At 39.7% G+C, this 11,490-nt stretch overlaps 2 protein-coding genes across 5 annotated transcripts in view; one reads left to right on the forward strand and one right to left on the reverse strand.

Moving 5' to 3' along the window:
- The first annotated feature begins 1 nt into the window (after position 1).
- akap12a (A kinase (PRKA) anchor protein 12a) lies at positions 2-9,224 on the forward strand. The gene is made up of 4 exons (XM_020607918.1): positions 2-157; positions 1,805-1,904; positions 2,076-7,978; positions 8,112-9,224. Exons 1-3 carry the CDS (start codon positions 50-52, stop codon positions 7,943-7,945), a joined length of 6,078 nt encoding a protein of 2,025 aa, XP_020463574.1. The 5' UTR covers positions 2-49; the 3' UTR covers positions 7,946-7,978; positions 8,112-9,224.
- Positions 9,225-9,388: 164 nt separating this feature from the next.
- The window catches only part of rmnd1 (required for meiotic nuclear division 1 homolog), a 4,506-nt gene continuing 2,404 nt past the window's right edge, over positions 9,389-11,490 (reverse strand). For 3 of the 4 annotated variants that reach the window (XM_020607925.1, XM_020607924.1, XM_020607926.1), the window contains exons 7-12: positions 11,469-11,490; positions 11,318-11,382; positions 10,675-10,751; positions 10,366-10,486; positions 10,134-10,250; positions 9,389-9,934 (exon numbers count right to left, since the gene is read on the reverse strand). The exon at positions 11,469-11,490 is cut by the window's right edge and continues 76 nt beyond it. In XM_020607925.1, the coding sequence (XP_020463581.1) occupies positions 9,902-9,934; positions 10,134-10,250; positions 10,366-10,486; positions 10,675-10,751; positions 11,318-11,382; positions 11,469-11,490 (435 nt within the window). In that variant the 3' untranslated portion in view covers positions 9,389-9,901. The remainder of the gene's footprint in view (positions 9,935-10,133; positions 10,251-10,365; positions 10,487-10,674; positions 10,752-11,317; positions 11,383-11,468) is intronic. The other variant, XR_002275522.1, reaches the window with a different exon arrangement.

The following is an 11,490-nucleotide window of genomic DNA, read 5'->3' on the forward strand; positions in this document are numbered from 1 at the left end:
GGAGTCCTTCTGTCGGCGCGCTCCTTTTGGGGTCTCACTCCTGACAGTAATGGGAACCGCTCAGTCTGCGCAACGGGAGGGCAAGAAGGACTCAACTGCTGAGGAGGAGAGCGGAAAAGTGGATGATTCTCAGACTGGGAAGCATGTTGAACACAAGGTATCATGCCATCTCTCACAGATGCTGAGGGATGGACTAGCATTCATTCCTATATTTAGGGACTATCTTTGTAATGATGATTTTCCTCATTATACCTACGCATTAGGGGTTTCACTGCAGGAACAAATTCGTTTATTATGCAATTTTTAGTGGTTGCTGTGTGTTATAAAACTGCGGAGGCAGGTTTCTGTTGTTTGTCAGAACCGTGCAGGTCCTGCTTGCCAGCACATCTATTAACCCCAACACATCTGAGAGACTGCACTGAGCACATCCAGCTATTCTGGGACTCACATTGGCTTTTCATTAGAAAAAGGGGGAAACATTTAACTTTTTTGGGCTGTTTGTCACAGGATAGAACCATGTTAACAGCTTGTTCCTGGATGAGCATAGGTGCAAAATGAAGTTGTCACTACAATCCTAACATAAAGGTTGTTGAAGATATATTGCATTGCTTTATTTTGTCAGAGGTTTTGAAGTGTAAATTCCCTATTGCCTGTTGATGTTTGCTGATAGAAGTTGATACTGCTCTTCTGAATACTGTTTTCACTGTTTCACTGGTGTTGCAATGTTTTGCATTTGCTGTCTTTCTCACAAAGGCAACAGCATGGAAGAATAATGATGTTTTATTCTGGGAGGAACCCAAGTAAAGGGATGGCATTTCCCCTTTGCTGCACTCAGCACAAGGCAACATTGATTATTTGTGTATAACATTATCACTGGGTCATAGTGAGTAGGAAGTCAATAAGACAGCACCTTACATTAAGAGTGGAAAAAGCTAAAAGCATCTTATGAGCTCCAATTACAATATTATGTTGCTTTAATGGTAACCTTGACCTTTGTGACTTGGGCGACTGCATGATTTGGATGGAAACTATTTAACATTCAGTGCAATCTTGCATCTTTTGTTTTCAAAAAGCAAAAACATGTTTTCCAGTATCACATTTTTAATCCTTACCTTCAGTTTAATTGAGCACAATAATCCAACTTCTTTTTTAAATAAAACACCACACTTGACACTTGTACTTAGCTGGGCTGTGAAAACACAAAGACCATGAATCACTGATGTGTGTGTAACAAATTGGCAAAATATGTTTTAAAAAGTGTTTTGTAAATGTCTAATAATGTCTGGGCAGTTATTAGCACACAAAATATGACCTTATAGAGAAATAAAATAAAATACACACATTTAGCATTTAACTGTTTATTCAGTGTGTTACTCCAAACTAGTTGAAAGACATGTTGTCATGTTCCCTAACTCCTACTCAGACTTTCCTGACTAACCTAGCTCACATATTTGCGATTAGGACAATTAGCGGTGTTAAACTTTGAGGATAAGGTCACATTCAATCACCAGTGACCTGGCTGTGTGGCCTGTTTAGAAAAATAGGACTTTAGAGCACTTAGTTCATCGACGATTGAAATTCTTTGTTTGCTTTCATAGAAACACAAATCCTGATTGTTAACTGTTCTCAAGATATGAGCACAGATATGCTCCACATTTCTTTTAATTTAAGATGGTGTTTGCTGTCACTCAGAAATATTTAAACCAGCTGAAAGATTGATTTCTATTATTTGAGCTTCCATACAATCTGCACTTCACTACAAGTGCAGAGATTTGTGCAATGTATGTTTCGTGCTTTGTTTCAGGCACCCGAAAACAATGAGCAGATCCCTGAAATAAGTGGCAAAGCAGCTGGCTCTGTAGCAGAAGTTAATGGTCGCTGTGAGGATGGGATCACTGCAGAGGGTGGGTACTTGTAATCTGTCTTTTAATGCTCATTAACAGACAACGTCAGCACAATTTCAACAATCGCATTACTTGCTGAATTTCAGCAGATATAGAATTTCTCCTGTCTCATCAGTCTTTTATAGTTCTTGCAATCAAAGTGTTTAAATATTTTATTTTTTTCTTGTGTAGCTATCCTTTCACCAGACAGAGATGTTACAGGAGCAGAAGGGCCAATTAAAGAAGAAGTACCACTGGAAAATGTTACAGTTAATGAAAAGGAATCACCTAATGAAGAAGTACCCCTGGTTGAAATGGATGCAAAGCAGAATGATATCAATGAAAGTTTCAGGAGATTTTTCAGTAATATTGGCTTGAAAATGACAGTAAAGATGGGCTCGACTGAAAGAACTTCAGATGTGCCTGTTGAGACCCACAAGGAAAAACCAGACAGATCAGAAGAAGATACCACAAAGGAAACTGAAAATGAGAATGCTGAAGAGAAGAGCGATCTTAAAGCAGAACACAAGACTTATTACGATTCAGCATGTCCCACCTTGACAACTGTCAAATCTCAGGACCTTGTAGAAAATGTAGAGGAGAATGCAACAGAAACCAAACATGGGGTTTGTTCTGAAAATGTAGGTGGAACAACAAATTTATCTCTAGTTGAACATGAGAAAGCACAACAGGATGCTACACCTGAAGAAGAGATAGTTGTATCTTCAATTAAAAGTTTTTTTACAACTGGAATCTTTTCTGGACTGCGGAAGAAGAAGAAACCTAGAGAGAATGAGGCAACTGAGAATGAACTGGTAGACAAGAGGAAAACAGAAACTGTAGAGACAGCAAAAACTTTGGAAGGGCAACAACAGGATGAAGAGGGGATTAGTCAAGGTGCTGAGACAGAACACAAAGAAGATGAACTTAAAGAGGACATCCTGACTACTGCGTCAACTCAGACAACGGATGAGGAGCAACCACCTTCTACAGATCCATCAACCATTACTGTCATTGAGTCTGAAATTCTGGGTTCTCAAGAGAAAGACAAAGTTCAAGCTAGTCCTCTAAAAAGGCTCCTGTCTGGGTCTAGTTTAAAGAAGCTCTCCAAAAAACAAAGAGGCAGGAAATCAAGTGATGCTAAACTGTCTGATTCTGTAGAACATGTTTCAGATCAGCTCCTGTCATCTACCGAGTCAACTGAGAACCAGAAAGAAGAAAGTCCTGCAGGAGAGGAGGATGGTGCGTGGGTGTCTTTTAAAAATCTTGTCACGCCAAAAAAGCGCATGAAGAGTTCGTCCTCCAGTAACGAAGAGACACAAATCCCAAGTTCAGCACAGGAATCAAAGTCAAGTGAGGGTGAGCAAATATCAGACCACAGCACAGAAGAAGGCAAAAGAAGGAAAGATTCATCTGTCTCATGGGAAGCTGTTTTGTGTGGATCCAGAAGGAGAAGAAGCCGAAAAACATCAGACTCTGAGGATGAAACACCCCCAGTTGAGAGTGACAATAACAAGCAAGAATTGCCAGTACAAGGTTCTAATGAGGATGATGAAATTTTAACCTGTTATCCTAAACAAGCAGGAAGTCCTTCAGATGGTGATGGAGGGTCAACATGGAAATCATTTAAAAAACTAGTCACCCCGATAAGGAAAGTCAAGGATGTGGATGAAAGACATGATATTATAAAATCTGATAGTGAAGTTATTCAGGATGATTCCTCCTTTGCAATGAAGAAACTTCTCCCAGGGCGAAAAAAGAGAAAGTCTGTCGAAAAGCGAGACCAAGTATCTTCAGATGAGACTTATGAGGAAGTAACTTCAGGTGATGAAGACACTGAGACACCAGCTGTGGTTCCATTGTCTGAATTTGACAGTGCTGAGACAGGAGTTCACATACAAACACAGGCAGATATAGAAAGTTATGTACCCAGTGAAGCTGACAATGAACTCTCACAGGATCCTGTCCGGATGTCTAAACTAGTCCTACCTTGTGAAAGTCTGCAAACTGAAGAAAAAAAGGTCAAAGACAATAAGGATCCTTTGGAAAATGGGACATCTACAACCCCTGCTTCAAATGAAGAACCTGAGGACCTTACAGAATTAATCAGTAAACATCAGCAACTCAGTGATATTCCAGAGGAGGGTGTAATTACAGAGACCATGGTCACTCCAACTTCATTCACTGAAATGCCACTTAGAGATGACACTATAGCAGAAGATGTGGTAGAGATAACATCCGAGGCCATAACTGCACTAGAGCCTGTAGACATTTCCCAGACAGATGAAAGTGAGATGATCTCTGCAGTTTCCCAGTTATCAGAGTCTTCAAAAACATCTGGAAACACAACACCAGTCCCAGCAGAATACGACATCAAGGACACAGAGGTGCTCCTGCAGCATGTGGTTGAAATCATTTCTATAAACCCACAGGCAGACCCAGTCTGTTCAGATGAGATACACACAGAAAGAATAGCTGTTTCTGTCTCCCATCAAATACTTGAAACATTCGTAAAAGGTGAGGCAACAGTTTTGGAACTACACAGGAGATTAGAGGCAACTGCCATTAACACAGGTCTATATGTTGAAGAACCGGATGCAGTTCATGAACTTGCAGCAACAGCTCAAACAGCGAGCATATCTGAAGTCAAAGAAGCAGTTTACACAGAAACTGTATCTAAAGGTTCTACTGAGCAGTTCCATCCTGCTGATACTGCTGTAGATGAAGTACATGAGGCCAACATTAAACATCCAGAAGAAAGCATAAAGGAATTAAAAAGCACTAATGAGAGCCACGCTCAGCTGAGATGCTTATCTGAGGTAACTGAAGCTACTTCTACAGAGATGCTGCCTGAAAATGTTGTGGATGAAGGTTCTTTAATTGAGGAACATCAAGCTGAAACAGAGACCTCACAAACTGACTTTCAAAAAGCAGAATCAGCTGCTAAAGTGGAAGAGGAAACTAAGAATGGAGCTGTTGAGCACAAAGTCCAAACTATGTTAACAAGGAAAGCTGAAATTATAGAGATTATCTCTGATCAAGTTCAGGCTGACGATCAAGACCAACCGCCCGTAGTGGAGGAGGAGTGGCAAGCAGTAACAGCTGTAGAAGCAGCCACATTAAATTCAGAAGAAGGACCCGTTCGATTAGCTGAAAAGGAGGTAATATCAGAGGCCATTCCAGCAGGAGAAGCGGCTACAAATGAACCCAAAGAGGAAATGGAATCCTTCATTGAACTTAATTTTGACCCAGAAAAGGAAAATGAACTACAAACACATGCTGCTAAAACTGAAAATGTTCAAGTACCAGAAATATCAGAAGCTGTACAAGAAACTGCATTAGAGGCAGAGATTGGGAGTATGCAAGTACAAGAGAAGAAAATAGCAGTGTCAGTGGACATTCCACCAGCAGAAACAGTCACAGATGAACCCAAACAGACAGCAGAGCAGCCCACTGAGGTCTGTATTGAGCCAGTAAACAATGAGCCAGCGGTGGATGCTCCCATAACTGACCATCATCAAGTTACAAAGGTTTTAAAGGCTGCACTAGATTTAAAGGAAGGTAGTGTTCAACCACTCAAAAAACAGCCAAAAACTGTTAAAGAGGGACCCAAAGTGGAAACAGAGCCTCTCAGTGAGGTCACTTTTGAGCCAGTGGATGCTTCCAAAACTGAACCAGAAGTGTTACAAGATGTACAAGTCATGAAACAAGATTCAGAGCAGTGCAGTGTTGTGTCATTTGAAAAGGAAGTAAAATTAGAAGAGATGATAACATTTCACCCCAGCATTTCAGGTGAACCAACACAGGCAGCTGAAGGCAGTGCTGAGCCAGAGGAAGAACCACCAGTAGAAGATACCAAAACTGAACATGTTCAAGAACCAGATGTATTACCATGTGATGTAAAAGACACCATGCCAGAAAAAGAAATTCTGGAAGGGGCATCCACAAGTTTGTCTGGGCATGTAGTCACACAAAGCATGGAAGAAGGTAGCACTCAGGAACCTGAAAAGCAAGTACAGCTAGAAGACGCTCCCAAACCAAAGACCAATGATGCCATTGCTTCAGTTACAGCTAAAACTGAGATTGAAGCGTTGGCAGAAGTGAAACAGGGTTTAGAAATCAATGAGGATAAAGAAACTGAGGGTATCCCACAAGATGTTCTGATTGGGCAGGACGACAGAGGCCCTGAAGTTGTAGACAAGCTACAAACATTATCAGCAGCTCACATACCTTTTTCTAACGTGGAAGCGAGTAGTGCACATGACTCGGAAAAGAGAGTTACTTCTGAAGAAACTCCAGCATCTTGTGCAGATAATGCCTCAGTTACACACGAACCCAAACATGAGGTGCAAGTCACTGTCGAGGGAGAAAATCAAGGTGAACTTCCTGGTGCTGACATAATAACTGCTGTGACTCAGCATGCCATAGCAGCACAGGTAATTACATGCGATCTAAAAGATGTCTCAGCTGTAACACCTGATGTTATGATAAAGAAAACATCAGAAATGGAAGAACCATTGAGAGAAACAACAGCAAATGAGGTAGAGTTCAAGCAGGAAGCTGAGACTGCGACACCACTAGTGAAACATAATGTGACTGAGACAGCAAAGGAAGCTAGTGTGGTTGTGATGATGCATGTTGCTTCAGTAGAGCTTGAGGACAGTCACAGAATTCAAGTGCAGGTGGTTGATGCCGATGTAAAATCAGCCGAGATGATTGTTGACTCAGTGCTTGAGGCAGAGGTAACAGAAGTCAAAGAAGTCATAGATGTTTGTCATGAAACTGTGAAAGCAGTAGACAGTCTCTTTACCACAAAGAAGATTGAAGGGAGATTGATTGAGGAAACCAAGGCGAACATTCAAGAAGTTATTTATCATGTAAAAGAGAAATTATCATTGGAAGATCAATCAAGATTTCAGGATCAAATTGTCAACTTGGAACAAGAAGTTATAAACCAAGATGGTGTGACAGAAGTGACTGAGATGGTTGGAAGTGAATTAAATGAAGTGGAGAATCAAAACCTAATTGAAGATACAACTATCCATGACTGCAAAGACGATTTAGAGGAACCTAAAGCTGAACTGGCAAAATGCGAAGCAGGTGTCACAGCTGAAGAGGCCAAATTGTCATCAGAGGAATTAGATGTGAAGAAAATTCATGAAAAAGCACAAACTTCACAAATTTGCCTGAGTCAAATTGTAACTCCAAGCAGCGCAGGATTACTAGTCCCTCAAAACACCGGAATCATCTCATCGATATGTAATTTGGAGTTTCCTTCAAGTCTTTTAGAATCCAAACTTAACATACAGTTTGGGCAAACAATGGCACCATCTTCCCCACCACCTACAACAGAGAGAGCTGAACAAGTGAAAGAGACAGATGTGTCAGAGGTCAATGTTCAGGCAGTAGCAGAACGAGAAAAGTCATTAAATGCAACGCAAAGACCTGAGAGCCAGAAACAGACAGCACTACCTGAGGTTTCTGTTCAGGCAACAGAAGGTACACAACCAGAAATAGCTAAGTTAGATTCAGCACAGAGAGCAGCGATCATGACTCAGCCTGTAGTACTGGACACCAGCATCCAAGCAATGGAAACGATGGAATCGGGACAAGAAACCAAATCTACAGAAAGAGTAGCCCCCAATGTCCAGGGGACAGAACCTGCACAACTGGTAAAGCAAACAAAGAAAAGAGAAGTGTTTGTGTGTCAGCCTTTACTCTCTGACAAAGAAACAAAGGCAAAAGAGTCTGTTAAACAAAAAGAGAACGAAAATGACTCTGATGTGTGGACGGATGCTGAGGAAGACTTTTACACTAAAGAGGAAGCAGGGGTGTCTCTTGTTAGGGTGGAGGCACTGCTAGAACATCAGACAGAAGAGGTAAAGGCAGGACCAGATCATAAATTTAAAATGGCTCCTACTTCCAAGACTAGGGAAGAAGAAACTCAACAAGAAATGTACAAAACAGGAGTAACATGTGAAACTGAAGATGAGGGTGAAGACTTTTCTGTTGCACTTGAGCATCCAGAGAGTGCAACCAGAAGCATCACTACAGTGGAGTAGGATAAGTCAACCCAACTTCAGTCTCACTGACTGGTAAGCTTCCTCCTTTACTCTTGTTTTAATATACATTTAAGAGCCTTGGCCATGAAACAACTTCTGCTCTTAAACTGAAATGATGCATCACATTCACAGAATTGATTATGATGCTTTTTTTTTTCCCTTTCAGGGTTGGACGATCAAAAACAAAGTCTCTCAAAGTCTGCAAGAAGTTTTCAAAAAGCCATTAAAGAGGAAGAGTGGCTATGGTTTGGAAAATAGGAAACAGCATTTTGAAGCTTTTGACATTATGCTCAACCAAAAATATTTCTTTATTGGTCAAACTACTCCTGATTTGCTAGATTATTGTACTAATATTATATAGTATGTTGATTCATGAGAGACCTAGCAAGAGAAACATGGACTGGAAAAGCGCTAATCTTCTCAGGGGACATGAGGTGATTTTAAGGGTGTGACACCGAACTGTACTGGCCTCTTTTAGCAAATGTAATTAGCAGTTTGCTTTGTAATGCACTTTCATTACTAATCATGTTACATATTTTCAACCATAGCTCACATCAGATTCTGTTTTGAAATAAAACGTACATGTCTAGGACAACAAGACTATTTTGGTTAGCATTGTTTTTTCTTGTTATGATAAAATGCCTTGAAAACATTGTAAGTTAACATAATTCACAATGTACAGGACCCAGGAACAGCACATTAATCTCTCGATATACAGTAGATAAGTATATGTATGTATTTCACAGCTTTCACTAAACATCATCTATGTTCAGAAATGATCTAACAGTTTCACTTAAATACACATATTTCCCATGAGTTCTATGCAACAGGCCTGAGCACACTGCAGACATATAGTATGGTATTACTGTAAAGTGTATTACAGTATAGTTTACATAATGGCCATTTTAATGCTTAAACAGACTGAACTGTGCTACTTTCTACTGTGAGTTTTTAAAATATAAGCATGATGAAAGCATTAGTTTGTTTTTACTTTTATCATTTTAATCCTTACATATGTTTATCATTAATATATGATAATGATAATTAGCAGAACCTTAACAATCATGGCAGCTTTACTTGTCGTGCATTTCACTGCTGTGTGTGTGCTGTGCGTCTCAGTGAGCTCATGCCATCACCGATACGACAGGCTCAGATATTAAAAGGTGGTGGTGGTACGAGTCAGTGTCAGCTGTTTGGTTTCACCTTCTCACATACTAACTTCAATGGAACATTCTTGCTGATGTGTTAACTATTGACTAAATACAAAACATAAACCTGAGTGGCCTATGTTTATATATTTACATGTTTTGTTAATAAAATGTCTTATTTGAATTCATACCTGTCCTTTTGAAGTACTTCTTGTACCGCAAATTCTTCATGAATATCAAAAAATGTGGAGATCATAAATTAGTTTTAGACATTTTACAGAACAAATAACTTGCAACCATTTAAAACAAGTACTTTATTGGCTCTTCTATAACAGCACTCAGTTCTTGGACCTGATGAATTCAAATATATTACAGAATCTTGTTTCAGTTGAAGAATGTCATAGGTGGCTCACTCAAATATCTCCCATACTCAATCCGTAGACTTTCTCACATAATGTAAAAGTGACATACATGTTTAAGCACATACACAGATTCCACAAACACAACTCAAAAAAAACATTACTCTGGTCAGATGTTCCTAAGTAAATGTATACAGATCCTGAAAAACGTTCAATCCGTGATCTCCAGCAATACAGTAATTGTAACAAAACAAACAAAAAAAAAAGATTTATTGTGTGGTGTTTCATTGTATATACTGTACAACAGTAAGACATTCAAAAATATTTAGGTCCATTTTATAATTCAGGAAATATATTACAGGCAAAAATACCTTTATGTAGTCCTGCATTCTCCCTTTTTAGCTTCTAGTGCCCATTTTAAACTTGTGAATTGTGGGAGGAGCATCATTTTAGAAGATCATTTTTGCAATCTCAAACATAACCTGCAAGGAAAACAAAGCAACTGATGTAAAGAAGAAACCAAATCACTGAGAAAGGCTTTAAGAGTTTTTAAGTCCAACAATGAAAGACTGCTGCTGTTAATCCCAGGGTCGATGTGATGAATAAACATTAGGATCAGTGGGCACTTTTGCATAATATGGTCAAATTGTTATGGTACAAATGATCTCTTATCTCTCTTACCTCAATAGTAATGAGGATGACAATCATCCACTCCAACCTCAAGCTGTGCTTCTCACTCAGGTGACTCCTCATCAGGTCTGTCAGCTGTGTGCAATGTTCCAACTTCTCATTCACAACCTAAAAACAGAAAAATGTTTTCATCCTGATGAGCAAAACTGAGATCAGACACAAAGCAAGTGCCTCTTATGACGAGGGTCAGTGTCTACAGCAATGGTATCAAAGGTTTAAGTACATTGACCCTGCGGTTGATACTGAGGAACTGGCAGGTCTTGTCATAGAGTTTCTCCAGATTTTCTCGGTCCCAGTAGAAATCAGGTGTGAGGAGCAGGTCAGACCTCAGGTTTATACAGTGTCTGTCAGAAACAGAAGGAGATGGAAACAGTGGGTCATAATGATGTTTAAAAATTCCCACAGCGAGACCTACAATAGTTCATATTATCCTCTAGAATAAAAAAACTGCTGTGAAACCTTGAAACCAAAAACAGGAAGGTTGCAGTTCCCTCTAAATGAACTGATATTTAGAAAAAAAAACTGAATTCACCTTAATGTGAAAAGCTCTCCTATTTTCTGCATAACCTCTGCAGAGGACAGCTTTAGTCTTCTGCCAGATCTCAGTGACTGTGAAGCAAAAAAGTCAGGACATTAACATTAAAGGGAGCACTGATGTTTTAAAATACTAAACCTCACATGCACTGACAGTTATTCATACACAGGTGCAGTGGGTATCAGATCGTGCTATCATAAAATCTACTAGGCCCCATGACAAGCAACATCAGCAATAATCTATAGCACCTTTAACCTGATCTGACATACTTTAAAGCTGCTTTTAACTTCTACACTCACACAAGCAAAAAGCAAATATTTGACAAAGTGATCCTGTGTTATATCTGCATTGGAAACCCTTTAAAGTTGAAATACTGATTTCTCTGTCTTAACCTTAATCCTAGCCCTAATTAGTGTTGAAGTTAGCTAGCATTCATTTGGTATATGGTGCTGTGACAGCGATGGCCGTCATGTCACACGTCTGCAGACTCTCTTCTCCTATGACCCACTAGGATGCCACAACAATAACCTCCATTGCCAAAGTGAAATCTGATGATCTACCTTACACACAGACAACCAACCATTACAGATAATCAATTATTCATCATTTCCTTCTCCGTGCTGTTGACTATTCACTGTACCTCTGGAATTGATTGAATTGACTCTACAAAGTTGTCTAATGAAACCTCCCATATAGCCAGCTTCACTGGAAAAGAAAGCAAAAGGTTAGACTTAGGCGAGATGGCGAATACAGTTCTACTGCAGAACAACAGTTGAAGTGCGGGTTCTCACCTGACAAACACAGTGACTTTGA

Source organism: Monopterus albus, unplaced genomic scaffold, assembly GCF_001952655.1.
Source record: "Monopterus albus unplaced genomic scaffold, M_albus_1.0 scaffold90.1, whole genome shotgun sequence".
NCBI classification, from domain to species: domain Eukaryota; kingdom Metazoa; phylum Chordata; class Actinopteri; order Synbranchiformes; family Synbranchidae; genus Monopterus; species Monopterus albus.